The 25,272-nt window shown below is 39.4% G+C and overlaps 3 protein-coding genes across 6 annotated transcripts in view; 1 reads left to right on the forward strand and 2 right to left on the reverse strand.

Moving 5' to 3' along the window:
• LOC116175000 (tyrosine-protein phosphatase Lar) overlaps positions 1 to 5,741 on the forward strand; it is a 113,774-nt gene extending 108,033 nt beyond the window's left edge. For all 4 annotated transcript variants that reach the window (XM_031493035.1, XM_031493036.1, XM_031493037.1 and 1 more), the window contains 4 exons: positions 36 to 607; positions 965 to 1,245; positions 1,297 to 1,432; positions 4,627 to 5,741. In XM_031493035.1, the coding sequence (XP_031348895.1) occupies positions 36 to 607; positions 965 to 1,245; positions 1,297 to 1,432; positions 4,627 to 4,695 (1,058 nt within the window). In that variant the 3' untranslated portion in view covers positions 4,696 to 5,741. The remainder of the gene's footprint in view (positions 1 to 35; positions 608 to 964; positions 1,246 to 1,296; positions 1,433 to 4,626) is intronic.
• A 2,730-nt stretch (positions 5,742 to 8,471) lies between these two features.
• LOC116173846 (anamorsin homolog) lies at positions 8,472 to 9,500 on the reverse strand. The gene is made up of 4 exons (XM_031491561.1): positions 9,285 to 9,500; positions 8,884 to 9,240; positions 8,710 to 8,837; positions 8,472 to 8,660 (listed from the first exon to the last, which is right to left on the reverse strand). Exons 1-4 carry the CDS (start codon positions 9,478 to 9,480, stop codon positions 8,547 to 8,549), a joined length of 795 nt encoding a protein of 264 aa, XP_031347421.1. The 5' UTR covers positions 9,481 to 9,500; the 3' UTR covers positions 8,472 to 8,546.
• A 710-nt stretch (positions 9,501 to 10,210) lies between these two features.
• LOC116173392 lies at positions 10,211 to 23,426 on the reverse strand. Its single transcript, XM_031490837.1, has 4 exons — positions 23,219 to 23,426; positions 22,489 to 23,109; positions 12,385 to 13,547; positions 10,211 to 10,405 (listed from the first exon to the last, which is right to left on the reverse strand). The coding sequence occupies exons 2-3, from the start codon at positions 23,081 to 23,083 to the stop codon at positions 12,388 to 12,390; spliced, it is 1,755 nt and encodes a 584-aa protein (XP_031346697.1). The 5' UTR covers positions 23,084 to 23,109; positions 23,219 to 23,426; the 3' UTR covers positions 10,211 to 10,405; positions 12,385 to 12,387.
• Positions 23,427 to 25,272: the final 1,846 nt, after the last annotated feature.

Raw genomic sequence — 25,272 nt, forward strand, 5'->3', positions numbered from 1 at the left:
GTATTATAATCCTAATGAGTTATTCAATTTTATAGGCTGTTTCATTGTCATCGATTCCATGTTGGAAAGGATGAAGCACGAGAAGTATATCGACATTTACGGTCACGTGACATGTTTGAGAGCTCAACGAAACTACATGGTACAAACGGAAGACCAATATATTTTTATACACGATGCACTTCTGGAAGCTGTGATCTGTGGGCAAACCGAAATTCCCGCGCGCAACCTTCACTCCCACATTCAGAAACTAATGCAGCCAGAAATCGGAGAGAACATCACCGGAATGGAATTGGAATTTAAAAAGTTGGGCAATATAAAGATCGACTCGTCGAGATTCGTCACCGCGAATTTACCATGCAATAAGCACAAAAACCGTTTGGTACACATTTTACCTTACGAGAGCACAAGGGTATGTTTAACGCCGATGAGGAACGTCGAAGGATCGGATTATATTAATGCCAGTTTCATTGATGGTTATCGTTACCGTAAAGCTTACATAGCGACTCAGGGTTCGCTTTCTGACACAGTCGATGATTTCTGGAGGATGCTTTGGGAACATAATTCTACCATTGTCGTCATGTTGACGAAACTAAAAGAGATGGGAAGGGTAAGATCTTTTTATACAAACTCAATTTGATCCTAACTTCTTCGGTCCTTTATTTTTAGCATATCCTAATCTTTCTGAAGAGTTTACCTCTTCCCATATGTTTCGAACTTATCTCTGCTTTTTCCATCCTTTATTTCTACCTTATCCTTACTTCAGCTCAATTTTGTCTATTCGTTTCTAACATTTCTTTTCCTGCCATCCTTTTTCTCTAGTTTATATTCTTCTTTCTGCTTTGGAATTACCACGACCTTGTTCAAAATCTTCCTATACCCCATCGAATCACTCCTCTCACTTTAAAAATTGGTTTCCATTCTCTGTGAGACTTATTGAAAGTAATATATTGATAATAACTTTTAGGAAAAATGCCACCAATACTGGCCGAGCGATAGATCAGTGAGATACCAATGTTTTGTCGTCGATCCCATCGCGGAGTACAACATGCCGCAGTACATATTGCGCGAATTTAAAGTGACGGACGCGCGAGATGGTTCTTCGAGGACCGTGCGCCAGTTTCAATTCACCGACTGGCCAGAGCAGGGCGTACCTAAGTCCGGTGACGGTTTCATCGACTTCATCGGTCAGGTTCATAAGACGAAGGAACAGTTCGGTCAGGATGGTCCCATTACGGTACACTGCAGGTAAATTACAACATTGTTTAAAGAAATCTTCGATTAGAATTCTTGTTTTAGCGCCGGTGTCGGTAGAACTGGCGTTTTTATAACTCTAAGCATAGTGTTGGAACGAATGCAATACGAAGGTGTCGTCGATGTATTCCAGACGGTGCGGATTTTGCGAACACAACGACCTGCCATGGTTCAAACTGAGGTTAGTGATTTATATCTTTATACGTCCATATATTTACACTTCAGTATATAAATGAACTTCCTTTTTCTTTTTTGGCTTATCACTTGCTCTGACTATGGTATCCCAGGTACTATTCAGTCAGTAGTCTACAAAGCATTCTGACCGAACTTCAATAAACTCACCTTACTGTTTGTCTATACAGAGTGTCAATTTCAAAACTTGCAGTCGGCCATATTTTCCAAACTAAAGAAGGTATTGAAAATCTCAATCGCGCAAAGCCGTTTCGAGGATATCGAGGGGGAACCAAAATGACATTATGAGCGACAATCCTCCCCTTAACCCCCCAGCCCCCCTATTCAAAAATCTTAAATGGAAACCCCATACTTGTGACACCTCGTTGGAAAGCTACTGAAAAATGCTTTCTAGAATATTCATTAAAACAATTTAACAAAAATTTAATAATTAGCAAAAAAAACTAACTGTCGACACTGAGGGATTTATGACAAATTGGCCAAGAACTTCAACCTGAGGAAACCTATGGAAACAAAAATTTAAGTTTTTCTTGGCTTTGAGAAAATTGGAAGCACACGAAAGAGGTATAAATTGCAATACCATTATTGAACTTTTTGGGTGATAAAAGCTTACTGTCTTTTGTTGTATAACAACAGCAGGAAACAGAAAATTATTCTATAGGTGCAGAATTTATGGTGTGCACTATGATAGTATATTATTCTTATAGTACTAGGAGTGGTCCAAGTCGATTGCTGCACTGCGCTCTTTGAGTGTCTCTATTAGTACAGAAACGACGTCAGACTGATGGGTCTAAAGGATCTTTGCGTGGGCGTATGAATCTCGCACAGGTTTCCGTATAAATACGACTTTTACGTCCCTCCCCACCATAAGTATGTATTCCAGAGCAAAACTTGGCTTGAGTACCGTACATACATAGTGTGGAGGCTAGCAGGTCGAGGCCTTGTTATAGTAGAGCAGGAAAGATTCCATCCATCTCTGGGGATTTATATGGATGGAAAGTCTTCACTGCCCATATCTAACTTTTGTTAGGTTCTATCTGCCTAGCCAAAAACCAATCTCCTTTGTTCCCCTGAAAAGTGATTCCAGAGTAATTGGTTAACCCGCGTCATTTTGAGCGACGGTCTTTGATCCCGGAAAGTGTGATTGAAGCAAAAAGCTCCAAGCGGTGTAGAGCCCCCTCAATTTTCTGGCACCTCCTGGAATTTGTTAAATTTCCTCGCAGTACCTCCTTGACTAGTCACATTTTGCCTTTATTATGGTCTTATTATATTCGGTGAGGTTGGTTCTGTATGAACTCCACCCCCCGTGTTTTTGCTCTATTAAAAAGCTTCCTAGTCTGTGCCCACAATCGAGAGAGTCCCTCATACCACCAGGGACTTTATTAGAGGTTCTGCTTTCTTTTTTGAGGCAGCTTGCTCCATAGGCACCTTTGATGGCCATGCGAAGGTTTGATTCCATACCTTCCATTCCACCGAGTTATTAATTCCTGCGGGACAGTTCTCGAGATTGACCTTTAAGTTCCCTCTAGAGAGATCCAGTTGGTTCTTCCCAGATTTCTATACACAGCTTTGCTGTTTGTATCTCCAGCATTTTGAATTTCGATCCTTTTCAGAATCTTCTTCGGTTCTACTTGAGCTTCGGGGATCCAAGCGCGTGCCCTTTACTAGTTTTGGGAGGTTCCTCGCTTTGACGAATCTAAGTTTCGCCCCCTACCACGGAGCTGCTCTCGCTAGCTTCAACCTCAACCAGTCCACCGATACCTGGTCTGCTTATGTGATCAACAGCGCTCCCCCTCTGTGGCGACACTCCGTGAATTTGGGCGAAGCCGCCCCAACGGACACAGTGCGTCAAGTCTGTTAAGGGTCCAGGCTTTGATTAACCCTGTATCCTCTTCCGACAGCGGTCCCTCCTGGTGTAATGGACAAAACGCATCCTGAAGCCTGTAGCTACTTCGCTAAAGGTTCTGGTCTCCTTTATGGCCGCGGTTTTTGCCTTTTTCGAGCTACTTCCCTTGAGAGTGCTGCCATCAGATCAGTGTCGTTTTTGCGTCCCAGTCTTCCGTGCAGTCTTGGTAGGTGCGTTGCCCCACTTCAGTAGATGGGAGGTCAGGTTGCTTAGAGCCCCCTGGTTCCTGCCTCATCTTTTTTAGCTTCCGGCGCACTACCCCGGAGAGTTTTCCAGGCTGTCTGTCTAGTACCAGGTACTCCGGAAGTACTTGGTTGCGTTTTTGATTTTTTTTCCTGGTCCATAGGTATGAGTCCCACGAGTAGGGGGAAATAAGGTGACTTAATAATACAATTGAGTAGCCCCGGTGCCAGGTATATATTATGATATCTACTAACTAAACCCAAATTGTTCAACCGATGGGCCGTGAGGTTATTCTGATAAGGAAAATTGGATCGCCATCAGAAAAAGGTTGAGAACCACTGCTATGCACAGTTACTTGTACACAAGCAATATATAAGACATAAATTAAAAGAAACCGGAAATACCGCTTTCACTTCTCATTGTGACGATATTAGAAACGATAAGGAATCTTGTGCAGTTGCATGAAGATTCACACCGGTCCCAAACCAAATTTTAATGAATCCTAAATTTTAACTACAGAATCCAATTATCTTAAAAGAACTGATCTCAAAACGTTATATCATTTCAAAAAAATCAACTCCATCGAAATTAATTTTATTTCACAGCATATGAAATTGACATTTTGGTTGAAGGAGTAGGCTAAGCGGCTCTTTAACAGTAACGGTAGATAAAGCGAAACAGATGATTGTGCATTCTAATGAATTATTTTAAATGGGACGCGGAGCACGATATAAAATGACGTTCGGAACATATGACAATGCTGTTTCTATGGAAACGACCGCGACGACAGAACGCTGCTATTTTTGACGTCTAAATTAAATTCAGAATTCAGAAGGCTATAAGGTTTTGCTAAAAGCTTAACTTTTGGTTGTAACTTGCTCTTTGTTGTATTTGATAATACCTAGCTTTCGCTATGGGCTACAATTACCCCAATATAAAAACTTTTTTACTTGACCTTTAATGTTTTGTTCATTCATGTTGGTTTCTTTCAATATTACGGTATTTCTTATATATTTCTCTCATGCTTTTTTATTTGTTTGAGTTCATTGCTAATTTGTATGTCAATGCTAATGGTGATTATGTAATTGTTTTAGGATCAGTACCAATTCTGCTATAGGGCTGCTTTGGAATATTTAGGCTCATTCGATCACTACACCAACTGATGGTAGCTTAAACGCTGTGGAGGACAAGGCAGTCTGGAACGGAGAGACAATAACTGCCATACGTTATATAAATTGTGCTGATTTGTTAATATTTAACTAGTAATTACTGCCAACCTAAGACATTTACGTGAAGCTATGTTAAAAAATAAAAATAGTGAATATAAATAATTAATTTAAAAATAGTGTGCAAAAATATATGTGAACAACGTGCCTACATATTTATTATAAACAGAATTGTTCGAGAAAATTGGCTAGAAATGTGTGCACTATTGAAATTGTTCCGGGACGTTGAGATTATTGGATGATATTCTAAAAGTTTTATACTTTACCGATGTATTTAATTTTTGTATCAATAGCAGCAGCTACGCTTGTTAGATACCTCATATACATATCGAGTTTTTTCACTATTATTTTATACTTTTTTATATTTTTAGATTTAAGTTCTTATAATCGTTTCTCATGTTGTTTATATATGAATGTTAAGGCAATTAACTCACTTAACTAACGTGATGACTGAATTAGCGATTAATTTTGTCCTTGTATAAAGTGTAAAGAAATCTGGAGCAGCTGGATTTTGTCAAACTAGATAAAGGGTAGTTTTACAAGTTAAAGAAAAATCATCACATTATTTGTGCGAAGCCAAATTGTTTGCCTTGGTACTGTTAAAGTGGTGGATATCTATAAAGATTTTACTCAGATTTTTCGGCATACAAACACATGTACGGGCGGACGGTAAAATATTTTATAAATTGAGTAATTAGATCTTAATTTTTGATAAATGAGATCTCTTTAGAATTTTTTAGAAAATGTATTCTTAGAAATTTAAATTTTTCCTTTTGATAATGATCTACCTTAATATTTAACAATACCATTGTCATCTCGTACAGGATGTACGTTTAAATATGCCATCGATATTAGTACTTAGACTGATTTCCATCCCTTTAATTTTATTATTTTAGACAGATCTATTATATTTTGTAAAATAAAGCAAGTGTTGTAGCACGTCGATGAATGAATATTGAGAAAATAAATTCTGGATCAACAAAGCGCTTTAACATATTTTACAATGCTGATGATAGGTCTTATTTACCACAGCTCTAAAAAATGTTTATAAAACTCTAAACAAATTTAATTCTTCAGCAGGTTGCAATGTTGGCTTCTAAATTCCAAAACGACTACGACTACATCAAAGGTTATGGGGAAAAAAGCAACTTTTAAGGTGGCTCTCATAAGTCATAATCGTCAAGGCTCACAAAAACAGACTTCAGTCATCAAATGAATTTGTTTAAAGAATGTTGTAGTATTTATTCCTGCGAGTATAGAAAAAGATCTTCCCCCGGTTGGCAGAAAAAAGAACGTTATTGTGAAGTAGAAGCAGACACTTTCTCACAGATTTTGGTCTGTAGATTCCAAAATGACTATTTGAAGATTGGACGACTACATCAAAAGATTTGTCCAAAAACACAAAGTTCCAAAAGAAAGAGATTGTTAGCTTAGTGATTCAATCTTAAAAAGTCTAATCGTTATGGATTCTACAGGCCAAAATCTATAGGAAACGGTTGGTTTGTCTTTGGAAATCGGTTTTTTGTCCAAAACAATTCGTACTTTTTCGATTAGACTTCTCAATCAAAAGTTATAGACTAGAAACCAATTTCGACAAAAAATTCAAAGGGCTGTAACTTTTGAACTAGTAGCCCAATCTTGGAACTGTTTCAAATTGTGGATTCTACAGGCCACATTCTATAAGAAAATTTTTTTTCCGGGTCGATCTGAGACAATTTTTTTTCGGGCCTCAAAAAAAGGCAGTGTATAACCTTCCTTTTTTACCAAAAATCGACTACACCAAAATTTCTCGGGAAAAACACTTTTTCTTATTAATTTTGGTGCGTAGAATCCAAAACAATTCGTACTTTTTCGATCAGACTTCTCAATCAAAAGTTATAGACTAGAAACCAATTTCGAAAGAAAATTCAAAGGGCTGTAACTTTTGAACTAGTAGCCCAATCTTGGAACTGTTTGAAATTATGGATTCTACAGGCCACATTCTATAAGAAAATTTTTTTCCGGGTCGATCTGAGACAATTTTTTTTTCGGGGCTCAAAAAAAGGCAGTGTATAACCTTCCTTTTTTACCAAAAATCGACTGCACCAAAATTTCTCGGGAAAATACTTTTTCTTATTAATTTTGGTGCGTAGAATCCAAAACAATTCGTACTTTTTCGATCAGACTTCTCAATCAAAAGTTACAGACCAGAAACCAATTTCGAAAGAAAATTCAAAGGGCTGTAACTTTTGATCTAGTAGTCCAATCTTGGAACTGTTTGAAATTATGGATTCTACAGGCCACATTCCATAAGAAAATTTATTCCGGGTCGATCTGAGACAATTTTTTTTTGGGACTCAAAAAAAGGCAGTGTACACTTCCTTTTTTACCAAAAATCGACTACACCAAAATTTCTCGGGAAAACACTTTTTCTAATTAATTTTGGGGCGTAGAATCCAAAACAATTCGTACTTTTTCGATTAGACTTCTCAATCAAAAGTTATAGACTAGAAACCAATTTCGAAAGAAAATTCAAAGGGCTGTAGGTAACTTTTGAAATCGTGAACATTTGGTTGCTTCTCAAACGTGCCCTCAAGCTCCTATAACATTGTTTTCAAGTTGATATGAAGCAGAGCTGGGTACCCTCATGAGCGGAAAAACCGCTCGCAGTCAGAAAAAATGCGCTTGAGCCGAGTAACCGCTCGAGTAACGAGCACCAAGCGGTCGCACCGAAGTGCGCTTTTTTCGCCTGGAGCGCTTTTTCAAGCGAAAAGTTCGCGAGCAGTACCCAGCTCTGCTTTGAGGTCTTATTGTGAGGTTACTCTAAAGTTCCCCTCAAATTTCTCATGAACTTTCTTTAAGTTTTGTTTAATTTCCTCTCACGTTCACCACTGAAGCACAGTATATCCTTATATATACTGCAGTGGTGTAGTGCCAAATTTAGCAGTGCCGGAGCCCTTAAAATGTAGGCAACCAAGGCTATCGAATGCACCCCCTCCCCTCCAAGCAAAATTGGGGTCCACAAAAATGTTTTTAATTTGCAGTAAAATAAATGGGTTTTGAAACAATTTCATTTCGTAGATTTTTGAATAAATTATTGCTCTAAAGGTGTAAGGCTTATCTAAGTCGCAAATATCATTAGTTATCATCACTTATCTTATCTCCGTCTCCTATCCTGTGCCAGAGCGCCGCTCCCCTCTCACAAGCAGTGCCGGAGCAGCACTCCGGCTCCACTACACCACTGATATACTGTGACTGAAGTCCTTCATCATGTTCTCTTTAAGTCATCGGAATCTGGGTGTATGATGATAGCCTTGCACCAAACAGTACCTTTTTTGCCTACCAATTTCTACAGTACATCTGCTATCGTAGGTGATATTGTTGCTTAATCCCTGATAATCTACACACATGCGCACCTCGCCAGTCTTTTTGTGTATTAACACTATGGGACTTGTATGTCGAATTGGACTCCCTACAAATTACGCCTTCATACAGGGTGTTCATTTGAAAACTTCCCACCACGGATTTAACGAAAACCACCGATTAAAGGAAAAAACGCCGAGCAATAAAAACAAAGCACAAAACTTTCCCATAAATTTTGGTCGGTAGAATCCGAAATGACCACATTGAGCCACATCAAAACTTATACTGAACGTTCTTGAGGTTCTACAGGTTAAATTCTAACAGTTGCTCTATTGGTTCCTGGCCTATTTATAATATGAGACAAAAAAGGATCCTTTCAGTTTAATATTTTAATTTTATGAGAAAGATAGTGTCAACACAAATAGGAACAAAAAAAAATTAAATATCTACACGTCGGCCTTCAAGAATACAGAAGACAGCTCGACCTTTTCACCTGGTTTAAACGCAGGCATTCCCAAATAAGGACAACTTGCACAACGAAAAGCGTCGCCCAAATAACACTAAAAATAATTTTCATTAGTGACTGATATGGCATTGTTATCAACATACACTTCCACAAGAGGATTTAGCTTCGGCCGAATTCACAGTCTTCTTTGCGCTTGCCTCGTCATCCAACTCTTCAGCTAAACCACACGAACAGTCTTTGCAAGCTTTTCTTTTTCCCGTGGTTCCACAGACTAGAATTGCAAGATAAAAGTTGAACTAAGCAGACGGCAATATTACCTTTTAATGATGATTCATCGGGTTTCTTGAAATCATCTGCGTCTAATAAATCGTCCTGATCGATCAGTTCATCATCATCATCATTCAGATCGAGTTTCCACACAGCTGGAGTGGCAGGTTTTAAATTCAATTTTCTCGACGATCCCACCTCGTACGACGGCTTGAAACTGCTAATCGCATTTTGGCCAATCTGTACATTAATAAACCCGTTTGTTTTTAGTAAGAAGTCAATTTCTGGTATGTTCTGTTGGAGGATCACAAAGGGAGCACCCGGTCGAAGCTTGTTGTAGATTTCTTTAAGGATTTGCTCAGTGTACGGTAACCGAGAGGTAATTACTGCATGAAACATTGAGGGATCTGTAACAGGGAATGAAGCAAGATACGCAAATGTGAAATTTTACCTTTGCCAATTTCGCCATATGATTTAAGGGTTACGTTGTGGAAATTTTTTAATTGTGCCCGTAGTCTGCGCACATCTTCTTCCTCGGTGAACACCGCTAAAACACTTTTATCTTTGCTAATTAAATCCATCCTGTATAAATCAGAATGACAAATAAATTTGCAAAATAACAACTTTGAACTTCCACCAATTACCATAGACTACAGGGAAACTTAACCATAATACAGTAATTTGATTCGCTTCAAAGATTACAGTGTTGCCGCTATTTTTGTTACACAGGATGTTACATAAGTTTATACAGAAAGATAAATGCTATATAGTATAGCATAGACGTACGATCAACAAAAGTAATAATGGGAAGCTACATGACAAAGATTTAATTGCATTTTGTTTAACTCCAGCAGAGGTATGTTCTCAACTCCAAATGAATTGTAAATAGGTTTTTTAAATTAAGCCATTAATTCAATTTCTTCACAAGAAAGAGGAGTACTTATCAACTCAAAATTAGCCTCATATTGCTCCTCGACCACTCCTGTCCCTTCGCAAAGACCTTTCCCATTTTTCTCACCCAAAACATCGCTTTTACCCCAAAAACTCGCACTTTTCCACAGAAATTTCCAATCGCACTCCCTCTTCCAGAGTGGTCTATAAACCCCACAATAACGAATCCTCAATAATTCACCTTCAAGCTGTAGTAAAGCGACAGCCTCTATACGCAAGAGGACTAGAAATTCCTCTTCACATTTGAACCTGCAGTGATCTTGGACCGCAGGAAGTGGTATTGCATCCAATATATGCCCACTCTTGCCACTGCATCCTCAATAAGGGGTTCATACCTGTTGTCAGATTTTATCCCTTTCAAAATGGCTGCACTTTTTTGTAATGTACCTGGGAAGGTCTTATTTTGTAAATGATGATTATACCATATTTCTTTATGTAGAGATTATATTTTCTACACAGGAATACACGACTTAGTATTTTACATATAAGTAATATTACAATAGATTAACTGTCAGATGAATTGAATAGTTTTGGTCAAATAAAACGGTCTTCATAGAAAGAAGTAAAAAAATTATGCTAACACACCGCCTCTTCACTCTTCCTAAACAGGGTAGCGGTCGTCTGAAAAATACAAAAAGAAAATATCAGAACATCTTTGGAAATATACTTTTGACTAATAAATGCAGATTTAGCAAAAGTTTTTGTCCACATTTATTAGTATAACAACATTCAAAATCAATGGTTAATACCAAGATCAATAAATTCCTCCCCCAGTACCAGTTTGTCTCCTTTTAGTTTGTCCAGAAAAATGTTTAGAATTTTGTTTTTGAATTAGTCCTGTCTGATTTACTAGCCGAAATTGAAGTGGGCCCCTAAATGTCTAGAAGTGCACCTCTTTCTGGAGGAAAGTGACTCCACACTGTAGCTGCATTCTCCACTCTAAGGAAGCATTCCACACCCACGTACAATACATTTTTTTTACTACCTATAAACGTGCCATTACGGGACAGAAAATAGAGACGCAGTTTATCTTCTTTGTGTTCTCATCCATTGCAACCAGCTAAGAAGACGCCTTTTTTCATCCATTTTTGTTTGAAATAACGAATTCAGAATTGACGTTAAACAAAAAGGACGATAACACTTTTTTTATTTTAATAATGAGGTTAGTGAGGAACCATGTAATTGTTCCAAAACTTCTTGCATTTTTGTTGCCAAGGCAATGAGAAGCAGCTACACCATCTCTTCAAGTTTTTCTGTACAGAGGACCAGAGTGATGTTTCCATAAGTTTGAGATTAAAGACACTTTTTTTGCAGTTAGGCGCCGAGGTACGCTTCCATAGGCAAAAACTCCATCCCCTTGACAAACCATATTTTCATCGAAATTACAGAGGCAGTGTAGCAGCATGAAGCAAGGTTCTGCAGGCCTCTGCGTTTTTCTGTAGCGGTGAACCAAGTGATGTTTCTATAAGAACCAAATGATGCAGTGATCTGGGCTACGTTTACAATATGAAATCCAGAGTGGTGGAATATGGGCGCATCTCTTTCAGTTGTTGGTAACCTACGACGTGCTTACACTGGTTGTGGGATTTATTTGTCCTCTTCTGTCTGCGTACCTATTTGCACTGTCGTCTCCACCATGTTCTCTTACTACTTATAATGAAGGCATTGGCATGCAGGTTTCAACAACAGATGCCACCTTAAAAGATCATTTGTCAAACGACAAAGATCAAGCACCCTAATTTGACAGCCAAAAAAGACTATACAGGCTGTTTCACGCAAACCGTTATCTAAAAGTATTTAAACTCTCATTAATAATTTAAATCTGAAAATAGGCATACCAACTTTCTTATTTTAAATAGAACACCCTATATTGTATTACATTTTATAAATCTACATAAAAATATACGTCCTTTGATACCACATTTCCCTATACCCAACATCAAAGGTTTTCAAGTTATTCAAGATTTTTCAAAATTTTTTACGTTAAATCTACATAAAAATATACGTCCTTTGATACCACATTTCCCTATACCCAACATCAAAGGTTTTCAAGTTATTCAAGATTTTTCAAAATTTTTTACGTTTGACTGCTTTTCTTTAGCGTCCTGGACCTATGGCCCCATTGACTTGAATTTCAAAGTCTTCCACAATCAACAATACTGACACTGAAGTATGAGGCATCACGTCAGAATTGTTGATTTTGGAAGTCTTTTTGAAATTCAAGTCAATGGAGCCATAGGTCCGGGACGCTAAAGAAGTCAAACGTCAAAAATTTTGAAAAATCTTGAATAACTTGAAAACCTTTGATTCTAGGTATAGGGAAATGTGGTATCAACCTCCGTAGATTTTAATGTAGATTTCGAAAATACGGGTGTCTATTTAAAATAAGAAAGTTGCTATCCACATCCGGTAAAACGATAATGATAATATTTTCTTTCAATAGATCATGAAAAACTATGTTGATATGCAAATTATCAGATTTAAATTATTAATGGACGTTACTTTTAGGTAAAGGTTTGCTTGGAGCAGCCTGTATACAAGTAACACTACAAGGGCAATATCTATTTGTGCTAAAAAGGGTAAGTAAAAAATGAAGTTACCTATTAGAAGTCAAAACGACTGCGCCCACCGTCATCTTGATAAAATCTAATCTTGTCGCCTTCCTCCATTAAGACAACATGCGACTGCCCAAGAAAATTCTGCCCGATGACGATCGGTATTACTTGAACATAGTTGGGAACGACGTGAAGCTTGATGTTGGCGATGGCTCGATCGATGCATATCGGTACTTCGATGATTCCAGTAGTGGAGACCGGCTGTCCAGAAAATCCGAGCACACTCGATTTCAATTTGAAGACCTGCAACTTCAAATAGGAGGCGTTCTCTTCGCGGATTGTTGACGCCAAACTTGATGTGTCCACATAACCTCTTAACGGAATACCGTTAATGGCGACGTCGGTAAAATACTTGCTGAAGGTGGGAGTTTGCGACAAACTGCCGTGCATCACGTTGTTGTTCGTAACGAGCCCCTTCGACGCCAACTCGGAAAATCTGCGGGCCTCCCGTTCCAAACGGTCGAACTTGGTGTTGAGGTCGCATTCGGACGCGGTGTGTCCCCTTTTCTTGCACAAAGGGCACGTACTAGTGGTGCCGGGCTTCTTAGAATTCGGCTTCGAGTTTTTCATGTCAATTTTCGGTTCCTCGTGATTCACAACCGGTTCCAAGTACGTCCTCAAATATTGGTACAGCAAATCTGGGTCGTCGAAATTCTGCAGTTTGGCGTCATCCTTCATCTTGGTATTCGGCAGCCCTCCGACAATGCACGAAACGGCCTTACGACTGTAAATATCGCACGCGTTCAGCAACGCGACCTTGTGATGGAAGTACGAGGTTATAGATTCCCTCTCCTCTTTAACCCTAAGGAACATTTTCTTCAGTAGCATGTAATAGTCATTTTCAGAAGGAAACGCGATGAAAAACGCCGTTTTTAACTCGTTCCAATTTTTGCACTTGATTCCCGTGTTTAAGTACCACTGCCTCGCGTAACCGGCGAGGCGCGATGAGAGAACGTACAACTTTTCATCTGGCTTCCAATCGCGTTCGTTCGCTTTGGTTTCGATTAGCTTAATCCACTCCTGAGAGCTCAGGTTGGAGTTTTCCGGATTGAATTCGGGTATCGTCGGTCCTTGAACACCGTCCTTCGCATCGTCAAACGACGCTGCGACCTGTACTGGCGACGGAAGCCCCACTGTAGCAGTCTTACCTAAAATTATCAAGGGTAATAAGTGGGGTGGTCCCGACAAGTTTGACCAAAGTTAATTCAAAATCGTATAACTCGTCCAGTGATCGTCTTACAAGTAGTATAGAAACAAATAAACTTAGGCCTGCAGAAACTTGCAAATTTGCACCCTACAGAAGAACAGAAGGTTTACTTCTGATGGTAACTTCCAACTGTTGGCTGGTTAAAAGTAATGTCCAATCACCTTGCAGTACCACAGTCTCCATTTCATAAATACCAGTCAGCAGGTTGATCCTGGTCTACATTCACTTTCGGATCAGTTTGACAACAGTGCATATACACCGTGTCCAAGATAAGGATGTCGATCATGGGGATTTCCGAAAGCATAGTAGACAAGACCATGGTCAAATTAGGAAAAAGTTGCGCAAATAAACAGTTAAAAACCTACATTTGCAGATTTTGTTTTATTATTTTTGAGCAGATACAGAAAAATAAAGAACACTTTTTGAGCTCTACAAGACAAACTGAGATTTTGAATACAAAGTTTCGCTTTGGAGAAATCTTCACCAACTTTATTTTCTGACCCGTAAAAAAAAATACACCCTGTATTGAGCTGCCATTTTTTATTAAGAATAGGTACAACGATGTACGACACACAAAAAAAAAACAAAAGTTAGAAACTGTTGGTTTCAACAAGATGTTGTACCCGCGCACAACGCCCTAACCGTACCTATCGGACAAATTCCCTGGAAAATAGAAAATTTGTCTGATAGGTATTCTCGCAGGATTAGGACGTTGAGCGCAGATGCACCATCCTGTTGAAACCAAACAGTTTTCAACTTTTTTTGTGTGTGCCGTACATCGATGTACTCAATACAGTGTGTACTTTTTTTACGGGCCACAAAAAAAAATAAAGTTGATGATGATTTCTTGGAAGCGAAACGTTGTATTGAAAATCTCTGAACGGTGCCTTGTAGAGCTCAAAAAGCGGCAATGAGAAAGTGTTTTTTTAATTGTTTGAATCTGTTCAAATAACATGAAAAAAAAAATAAAAACGAAATCGGCAAGTCCCGGTTTTTTTGGTATTTCTTCGGAACTCCTTTCCCTAATTTAACCATCGTCGTATCTTCTATGGTTTTCGAGACCCTCAAGATAGAAATTCTTATCTTGAACACAGTGTATGCCACTTCCAGAAAGTTCCATATTTTATTAGACAGTATAGTACTGTACTATAAGGTGCCAAATCCACACAGTGTCATTGGGTAAATATGACAAGATTGAAAAAGCAGCAAGAGAGTGAAAATTCGCTGACAAAGTCTTCTAAAGCAAAATGTTTTACCATGCCATTTAGAACCAGATGGAAAAAGAAGTTGAAACCTTTCATTTTGAAGTTCCTCATTCACCAAATGTAAAAGAGCAGAACAGCACTTACCTACTGTTAGTTACGATTAAATTCTTTTGTATCACATGAACTCAAAAGACTCGTACAAGTTTGTTTATTTGAAGGTGGGTACTCGTGGGGTACTGTGCGGAGAGGAGGAAATTGAGCTTTTCAAAATGTGTCCAAGAAGCTTAAGCATTTGTTTGGATTGGATCGACTTAGCCACGCCCACTCGTCGATTTGATCAAAACGCCCAATAGAGCAAGCTAAGTCGATTGAGGACGACCATCATCTTCAATGTCCCGCTTGTTCCCCAATGTTTTCAACTCAATCAATAGAGGGAAATGTGATCAAGGAATAGAGAACCGTAAGTCCGTCATGATTTGAACAAAACCTTCTTCAACTGGTCGGTGCTGTTGGTTTGGCTAGTAAATTATTGTAGAGGGCTCTTAGCACTTAAGTCCCGACCAGTTTCTCGGACGCTGCCCGCCGAGTCATAGAAGTAGCTTCGGCGGATCGCTAGCTGGCATGCTGTATGGTTAGAACTAGGGCGGTACCTGATCGCCTTCCAACTTCTAACTTTCGTTCTTGATAGATGAACGCGTTTTCGCAAATGCTTTGGCTTAAGTCCATCTTGCGTCTGACGTTGCAATACGAATGCCCCCACCCGCACCCATTGATCATTACCTCCGTCTGTCGTTCCACAAAATCCCAACAAAATAGAACAGAGGTCCTTCGACTATTCCATGCCAGCGAAAGTGAGCTTGCTTTACGCACTTTAATTTGTTCAAAGTAACGTTGCAGGCCCCCGCCGTGACACCCCGTAGACGAGTCCGTTGTACCGGCTGGACGTCCTGGGGTGCAACCGGCGGTCAAAGACACAATTTCGACTACGAGATTTTTAACTGCAACAACTTTAATATACGGTATTGGAGCTGGAATTACCGCGGCTGCTAGCACCAGACTTGCCCTACAATTGATCCTCGTTAAAGAATTTAAAAGTGTGCTCATTCCGTTCACGGGCCCCGGATCCTTATTTTTCGTCACTACATCCTCGTGCCAGGAGTGGATAATTTGCGCCCCGGATTCCCCGTTGCAACCATGGTAGGTAGGTGCATAACTCACTATCGAAAGTTGGTAAGGTAGACATTTGCATCAGCTTGCGATCGGCATAAAGTTATTCTGTGTCGACGAGAACGCGACAACGCCTTCCGTCTCTGGTCGTAGTTCTGCCAGAATTACCACAATTATCCAAGTGAATGTTGGTAATGAACCATAATTGATAAAAAGCCTTTTGCGGTTTCACCTTATTTTGGTATGTACTGAGACATGCATGGCTTAATCTTTGAGACAAGCATATGCCTACTTGCAGGATCAACCTTATCCACAACCACTCGAACCTTGCGAGGCCGGAGCCATGCACATGGCAAACGCCAACCTCCAATTCTTCAGTTGTAGAGCCCATCATCTTTACCAATGTGTTGAATCGGTACATCCGTTTGCTGGGGTCATTTCAATTCTTCGACAGAAGTTTCCTTTGATGTTTCAGTTGTTCGGCAATCTTTAGGACCGAATTGATCGACGGAAATACTTGCTTCACTTGTTTGATGTGGTTGGTTGGGGATGTCGGTAGATTACTTTCGAGGAGTCCTTTCTTTTGTTCCGTGTTCAAGATTTTCTTTAATTGGTCATGAGATTACTTCTTTCTGGGAGGGTGTCAAAGGGCCCATCATCTAAATACTTAGCAATTGAGTTCAGGAGTTAGGGTCCTTCGTCAACTGCACTCTGGGAGTAACCCCCATATTCTTGAGTTTGCGCGCCCAGCCGTGTAGTCTCTTCTTCAGCTTGTGTTTTGTTTAGGGTGGCTGTCAAAGAATATGGATATCAGGATTGAGTTCTAGGGTTTTGCAGGATGAGAAGGTGCGAGTGATACTAACCAGGATATTTTCAAGAAAATGAGAGTAACTATTACAATATTCTTGATTTCAACCCAATTTGTATCCTCCTGATTTCTTTCAAATCTTCGACCATACTCTTTCCCCCTTTCGCCTTCCATTTTTCCTGAGAAAATTCTGTGTAAGAGTGAAAGCGAGAGTGAAAGCGGCTGTACCCTGCTGTAAATCCTTCACGTTTTCGTCTGCAGAATCAGCCATCTCTTCTTTGTCCAGGTTTCTTTCCCCAGTTTTTTGTTGAGCAGAGTTTCTAAAAACTATGGTCTATCATCTAAACAGTAGGGGGGCGGTCATTTTCTTAATCCACTTCATTTATTCCTAACCCCTTTTTATTAGGAAGCGTTATTTGATAGGAATTGAACTCGATCTTTGGCCTTGCCCTTCTTTCTTCTACTCTTCTTCTTCCACGTTCGCTATTTAAGAAAATTCCGTTAAGGTAACACTCGGGTTATCAGAGCTCTTCTATGCCTGGTCGTTCTATTGTTATGTTCAGAATGGGTTGTGGTGCTTTATGGGTTTTCTTTTACTGTCATTTCGTATTATGGCGAATATTCCAGCAATCCCGATAGTCACCGAGGCGCCATGAAATATTAGTCATCGGCGATAAACAACGAAGGCGGATGTGACGCAATTTTGCATAGAAACATGACGTGTGTGTTCTAGAACATTCTGAAGCGTCGTTGAGCACTCGAGAACATTATAGAAAGAATTTTTTGCAATATAAGCAAATCGAATTGTGTTTCGGGTCAGTTCCAATTTCTACGCCGAAGTAATTGTTATAAATTGATTCATTTTGACATAAATTTATTGTTAATTATTTGTAATTAAATAAAGCACGTAATTGAACTTTATTACCTAGCGACGTTAGCGACTATGTGCTCCTGTGGACGATTCCTCCATCGTTAATTTAAATGACATTCTTCATTTGTAAGGGATGGTTGAATGGTGACAACAGTGAGGTGAATTTGTGGGACCTCTTTTCTCCTTTTCGTCTGCACTCACCATCCGAACCTGAGCCTTCTTCTGTTGTTTTTTCAAAATGAATTTACTAGGTCTTGAGAGATATTCTATATCGGGATCTTTTCAACCATGATGGATTCATATTTCTTGATTGCAACAATAGCGACCTGTAAGTTCACCAAGGCGACAAGTGCAAATGAGAACTGCTGTCCTGCTACCAGTACATCACCGTGCTTCAAGTCGTATGTTTGAAATTTGCAGGATACGAAAACAAAGACAATTTCATTGAAAATTGTGCGGTCCTCCACCAGGACTTCCGCCACACTTAAGTTGGATCAACCTATTCAGTGCTTGCAATTTCAACAGGCCCAAGTTTAAGAGTTTTACTTACGTAAAATCCTAGATTTGCAATATCACCAAAAGTAAATTACAAGTTTTATGTCTGTATTGACAGTCGGAGACAGGGGAGGGAACTTAGGGCAAGCCTATTTGAAACATCATCTTAGGGGAAGCATAATGAATCTTTTGGAACATAAAATTTGGTCTTTTCAAAAATAAAATGTACCGTGTGTCCTATTTTGGTCGAGACTGCACTGTATCTCGGCTGTTTTTAAAGATACATACTTGCGGTTTTCGCGACCTTGTGTTTTGTGAAGCTTTTAACACCACAAACAGAATCAATCTATCTACGTTTATTTTTGAGATACAGGGTGAAAACAAAAAGTTTAACTTTTTGGGATGTTATCATATCTTATTGCCCATACAACATAGAAAAAAGGTAAAAAATGCCTGGTTTAGATATTTTTACGTAAAATCCAGTAGCGTAGTCAAAAAACATTTTTGGACCACCGTATCTGATTTGACCCAAAATTGGTATTTTTTAAATGCAACACCCTGTATATCTTAACGTCAATTTTTGCATTCTTTTTCCCGATTACATTCATGTCTAACAAACCTATACATTTTTTTATATTTTAGCCATAAACCAAAAATAAAAACCTCATTTTTTACTGCTTTTAAACAGTAGACCATGAATTCAAGGAGATTTCGTTTTGTTGCCGATACCAATCAATAAAAATGGTTGACCGTAGAAACACGTCATTTCAAAAATTTAAAAAGATAATATATAATATACATTGGTATTTATTAAGAAGTCGACATAGGGATTTATGTGTATTGTTTTCCCTATGTCGACTTTTAAATGACAAATTTCTTAAAACAAAGCAATTTGGCTGTCACATTAATTAATTTAAATATTGTTGCTTTCGCTTCCGTATTTTTATTTTCGTGTGCGATGTATTCAAATGAAGAAAAGGTTGATATTGTGCCGGTAACAGTTTAAGGAGCGTAAGTGATTTATATTCTGTTAAGCCAAAGCAAAAATATTCAAACTAATTAATATGACAACCAGATGTTCATTTGTTTCAAAAAGTTATAGGAATCAAATTGGGTGCCCTTCAAAAGGGACTTTGTCTTTTAAAAGTAGACAGGCAAAAACAATAGACATAAATCACTGTCTATTTCTAAATAAATATCACTGTACAATACAGTGTCCAAGATAAGGATGTCTATCAGGAGGATCTCAGAAACCACAGAATATATGATGGTCAAATTGAGAGAAATATGCGCAATTGAAGGGTTATCATTCTTTAAAGAAAACCAGAAAATTCCGATTACTTCTAAAGATGTGTCAGAAAAACCAACATTTGCGACGTTTTTAAATTTTTTTCTGATGTTATTTGAATTGAACAGACACAAACAAAATAAGAAACACTTTCTCATTGCCACTTTTTGAGCCCTGTTGAGAGATTGCTCAATATAACGTTTCGTTTTGGAGAAATCATCAACTTTATTTTCTTATATAGCCCGTAAAAAAGGTACATACTGTATATAAAAATATAAAGTTGATGATATCTCCGAAATAAAACGTTGTAGTGAAAATCTCAACAGTGTCTAACAAGTGACTCAAGAAGTGGGAATGAGACTGTGATTTTTCTTTTTTTGTACCTGTTCAAATATCATCAGAAAGAATAAAAACGAAATCGGCAAATCTCGGTTTTCTGACATATCTTCGAATATAATCGTAATTTTCTGGCTTTCTTTAAAGTATGATAATAACTATTTAATAGCGCATCTTTTTTTCTAACTGGACCATTGCCGTATCTTCCATGGTTTCAGTATCCTCATGACAGACATCCTTATCTCGGACACAGTATAAAAAAACAAAGGTTGTAATACATCAATGTAATCAGAAAAAAGAACTCAAAACATTAGCTATAACATAAGATATACAGAGTGTTACATTTGAAAAATACCAACTTGCGACCAAATCTCAAAAACGGTGGTCCAAAATTTTTTTTACTACGCCACTGGTTTTTAAGTAAAAATATCTACAAGCAGTTTTTACCTTTTTTTTTCTTATATGGGTACTAAAATATGATAAAATCCCAAAAAGTCAAACTTTTCGTTTTCACCCTGTATCTCAGAACCAACGTAGCTAGCTTGATTCTGTTTGTGGTATTAAAAGTTTCACAAAAAAGTGACCAGGGTCGCGAAAACCACAGGTCTCTATGTTTAAAAACAGCTGAGATACACGTCTCAACCAAACACTCAAACACACAACATTCTACTATACAGTGTGTAAGAGATAGGGAGGGCCACTATAGGCATTCTAGAAGGGATAAGTGACATAAATTTGTTAAAATGGGAGAAAAGTTGCACAACGAAAGGTCTAAGAAGATAGCGTTTAGAAACCCCTGAAAATTGTTTTGGTTTTTGAAATATTTTGAAAAAAATCGGATTTTTCGATTTTACGAACTATTTATTCCCAGCGTTAATATTTGACCTAGAGCAAAACCAATGACACTTCTCCACAGCATACTCTTTAAAGTGGAGTTGTAATATTTTAATCCAACGTTTCGTTAAATATCAACACCAGAAAAAAATAATTTCAAAAATCAAAAAATATTTCGGGGATTTCCAAGACCTCCTTAGATCTTTAAATACGCAACTTTTCTTCCATTAAACCAAATTTGTTTCTCTTACCGTCTCTAGAATGCCCATACCCTCCTTATCTCAGACACAGTGTATATAAGACTGAAACAAAATCAGTTTACGCCGAAAACGATGTCTTAAGTATTCAATAATTAGTATTTCCTTACGCCTCTTTCCTTTACGCGCATTGCTTCTAGCCTGTTGCTTATGAGATCTGATTCTACGTTTCTTAACCTTCCTCTGCTTGTATCGGTCCATCTGGCAAACAAGAGCAAGTTCAATAGGGGTTGCGGCAGTGGCAGGTAGGCGATTCGCCTGTGAAACAAAAATTCTGAAATAGTCAGTGATCAGCCATCTGAGTAAGTTACCACCGACACCAATGCACACTGTGGGGTTAGTTTGGAAGGTAGTTACATCCCAATGGAGATCAATGTATATTTCAGAGCTTGTGTTTACAGTGATGAGTTATTTTTGAAATGTGATGAGAAGACGATAGACTAAGGACAGGAACCCACACTTTACAGAAAGACAATCACAGGGATATTTTCATTATTTAATATTTAAATTAAATATTTATGAGAGTTTCCACTGCCGCATTTTATTTGTTTTTGATTTTTGTAAAATAAACTGAAACAACTAAAGTGACGAAAAGTAAGTGGCTTCAATAGGTCCATCCATAATCCACAACACATTATAGTTTGAACTTTCTACCTAAAGACCATTCAAACAAAATGTGTATGTACTCCAAAGTTTGCTTGTTTTATCCTCCTAGTCGGGAACATTTAAAGGCAGCATTTTTTTATTCTTTCAGTTGAAAATGTTCTACCATCAGAAGAGCTCTTCCAACACAATTTTCGTTGATGAAAATCTGCTTAATAATTTGACTCAGATTTTGCTCCTCCTGAAAGTTGTAGGGAAAATTACATTTATTTAATATTGATAATAATGATAATGGAAAAAACACGCGTTTTAGGCCTTGTTCAAAAATGGGTAGCTAGCACAAATACTACCACCCGCACACCTGCGCAGGCGCGTTCTGCCCAAAATCTTTTCAGCTCAAGCATAGATTAAAATTGTTTTTTTAATCTATGGCTCAAGTAGGTAACTCCTGAAACTCAATATCAATAACAATTTGATCAATATTTGTCGATCAAATGATCCAAAATTGTTGTATCCAAAAGAAATTCTTTTGACGCAAGAAACAAAGTGTATTAAAATATCAAAAAACCTTTCCAAAAAATTGCTGTCAAACAATCCAGAACAAATCACCATTGGTCAATAGTTTTATCCCCACTCAACTGAATAAGACATGCAAATTTAAGATATAATGATCTTTTTCATGAAGGCGACAGGGCCTCGTTAAAAATGAGCACCTGGGGTAATAATAGGCGGCTCGGCTATGAAGCTTAGTACTTGCAACAGGAATTCGTTCCATATACTTCTAAGTGGTTCTTACACTTAATACCATAAAACATCGTTAGATCTACTGTAGAACTGATGGTCAATTTTCTTAAAACACAAAAGTAGGAAGTTTGATTTCATAATTTGGTAGTACTTTTGTGTCAATCTAATCTGGTACCTTAAAAGCGAATACTATCTTATATAACGATCATTGGAGCAGACTTTGAATGGCCTTCAGTCAAGGCTGTTTCAACACCTACAAGCTCAAAAAACGCACCTGACTGACTCATAGATCTTGCACTCGCAACACTTTGCCCTACAACCCCTTTCGTCGAATTAACCGGCAAGCCAAAGTCCTCCTCATCGTGATCATCCATGACAACCATAACGTCCTTACCCCACGACTGTTTCGGGGCCGACGTGAAACCTTTCTCCGCTCCTCTAAAATGTTCGGTGTTAAAATCGCTCGGAGGAAATCTCGGCGGCGGCGAGAACTTCACAGGAGGCTGCTGCCAAGAGCGAGTCATTTCCGGAGGGAAGGCTGTCGGCTTTTCAATTACCGCGGGTGCCTTTGGCTGCTCGAAGTGCGCCTGTCCCTCGTCTGAGAATCTAGAGAAACGAACGTGCTTCCTATCGGAACTGGAGCTCCTACGTGCGGTTCCCTTCGGTCGCGGACTTCGGCTACGCTGAACCCGCGGCTCCCAATGGCTTTTTTTCATGTCGTTGTTACGCTCGAGCGGTCTTCTTTGCTCGCGACGATTATCTATATCTCCTCGAAAACCTCCGGAGCCCCGCACGCTGGAGGCAACTTCAGCGGCATGCATTCGAGGAGGGGTTCGAGAACGCGGTCGTCGAGTACGATATGACATCATGCACGGATATTATTTGTATACTTTACCTATACATGAGAATCAAAATTTAAACAAAAAGACTCAGAGGATGGCCCATCAGTTGTTAACTTAACTGCTAAATTAGGATAATGGAGTAATACGGTAAAATTTACTTACCCTTAAAGATAACCGGCGATCACCAATCAACCCAAACGTTATCTGCCTGATTTTGAATTTAACCCCGTTATTGATGTTGAGTTGAATTTAATCAGGAATGGAGAACAGCCAACAGCAGATCGAAAGGACGCTTCTGGATAAAACTACCCCAAGGGAATTTGTTTTTGTACTAAATTGGATGCAGTCATTAGCAGAATTTGAGGTTATGTTGAGATAATGCACTGAACTATAGAGTACATGAAATCAAGTCATAGGATGCGTCACAAACATAATCAATAAGTTGGTCAATGGGTTTGGTTTTAGTTTGTGACATCAAATTTATATTGGTACTTCACTTTTTATATACCGTAAATCTTATATTAAATCTCAAAAAAGAGAATTCCGGCAGTTTCTCGCATTAGAACTTACCTTTGTTTATCTTGTCATGGATTTCTCTGTCAGTTGAACGTTTAGTTTCTAAAAAATGACATTCTTATTTTGAGGAAAATATGCCTTTGTCGCAGCACCAAAAAGGCTTGCCGTATGTGCGGACATTTTTTAAAAATTAAAAAAAAATGTGCTATTGTTTTGCGTTTTGTCCGTCCGTCCGTCTGGCCACTTCTGCGGTATTTGAGCTACTTTTAGGGGAATCCTGAAATTTTTTTACAATATGTAGGCCTATACCCTTGGAGGTAGAAGGGCTTTTGGTTGTACATGGGGCTTGAACCCTCGACTGGTATACTGGCTTTACACTGCAGTGATAAGGCCAATAATACTGTATGGTGCACTTGTATGGTGGCCTGCCATGCGCAGGGTAACCTACAGGAAGCAGCTAGGAAAGGTCCAGCGACTCGCCTGTCTGGGAGTCACTGGAGCCCTAAAAACCACGCCAACCTTGGCCATGGAGGCACTTCTGGGACTAGAGCCTTTACACTTAGCTGTGGAGGCAGAGGCTCGGAAAGCTTCCATACGGCTAAACGATTGGGATGAATGGAAGGATCGAGGCAGCCTTGGGCACGGGCGGATCTGGGAGGAAACCCTCAGGACCGATCCCCTCCTCGCAAGGAGGGACGTGATCCGGGCTATCTTGCTAAGACCAAAGCGTTATAAAGTCATTCTCCCGGATAGGGAGCAGTGGCTGAACTCGGATTGCCCGTTCCTCAAACCTGAGGGGCTCGTGTGGTTTACAGACGGGTCCCAAACAGAAAGGGGAACGGGCATGGGTATATATGGTGATCGACCGAGAGCCAGCGTCAGCGTCTCCCTTGGTCAGCATAGCACCGTGTTTCAGGCAGAGATGTTAGCCATCATGACCTGTGCACAGGAAAACCTCCGTAGAGGTTACCGTAACAAGCATATATACATATGCAGTGATAGTCAGGCGGCGTTGAGGGCCCTGTCGGTAGACAGGTTCCGATCAGCTACGGCGCTTGATTGCAGGCGAACCCTAGATAGATTAGGTGAGTCTAATAGGGTAAGCTTGATTTGGGTGCCAGCGCACTGCGGAATAGGGGGCAACGAAAGGGCGGACGAGTTGGCTCGCGAAGGCAGTGGTGGGGTCTTCGTCGGGCCCGAGCGTACCCTAGGGATTGCTCCTTCCGTTGTTAGGGCCAGGATTAAAGATTGGTTGACCAGTCAATTCCAGGCTCAGTGGCAACAAGTAACCGGACTCCGGCAGTCCAAGGCCTTTCTAACAGGGCCCCTTGGCAAATGGGGGTCTTCTAAGCTTCTAAAACTGAATAGAAGCCAGATTAGGAAGATCACCGGTGTCCTTACGGGACACTGGATGGTCAACTATCACCTGCATAACATTGGGCTCGCGGAAAAGTCCACGTGCAGGTTCTGTGGCGAGGCAGATGAAACTACCGAGCATGTGGTCTGTCACTGTGACGCTTTGATCAGGGACAGATATCAACTCCTTGGAGACAGATACCTGGAACCGAGGAGGGTGAAGCAACTTAGGCTAAACAGGGTCCTATCCTTCATTGAGAGGAACGGGCTCTGAACTCAGTTGCGAAGAAAGGGGGTAGGCACAATGGGCCTCTGGTGTGCCTAAGTGCTGCCCGGTCGGGCTC

Source organism: Photinus pyralis, unplaced genomic scaffold (genome assembly GCF_008802855.1).
Source record: "Photinus pyralis isolate 1611_PpyrPB1 unplaced genomic scaffold, Ppyr1.3 Ppyr1.4_LG6, whole genome shotgun sequence".
NCBI classification, from domain to species: Eukaryota; Metazoa; Arthropoda; class Insecta; order Coleoptera; family Lampyridae; genus Photinus; species Photinus pyralis.

What these genes read in the sequence shown, in the direction of transcription:
- LOC116173392 (XM_031490837.1), bottom strand. Translation starts at nt 23,083, where the DNA reads ATGATGTCATATCGTACTCGACGACCGCGTTCTCGAACCCCTCCTCGA. An exon ending in AAGATCTATGAGTCAGTCAG is followed by an intron (nt 13,548 to 22,488) that starts GTGCGTTTTTTG and finishes TGATAATTTTAG; the next exon opens with GTAAGACTGCTACAGTGGGG.
- LOC116173846 (XM_031491561.1), bottom strand. Translation starts at nt 9,480, where the DNA reads ATGGTAATTGGTGGAAGTTCAAAGTTGTTATTTTGCAAATTTATTTGT. An exon ending in ATATGGCGAAATTGGCAAAG is followed by an intron (nt 9,241 to 9,284) that starts GTAAAATTTCAC and finishes TCCCTGTTACAG; the next exon opens with ATCCCTCAATGTTTCATGCA. An exon ending in CTAAATCCTCTTGTGGAAGT is followed by an intron (nt 8,661 to 8,709) that starts GTATGTTGATAA and finishes AATTATTTTTAG; the next exon opens with TGTTATTTGGGCGACGCTTT.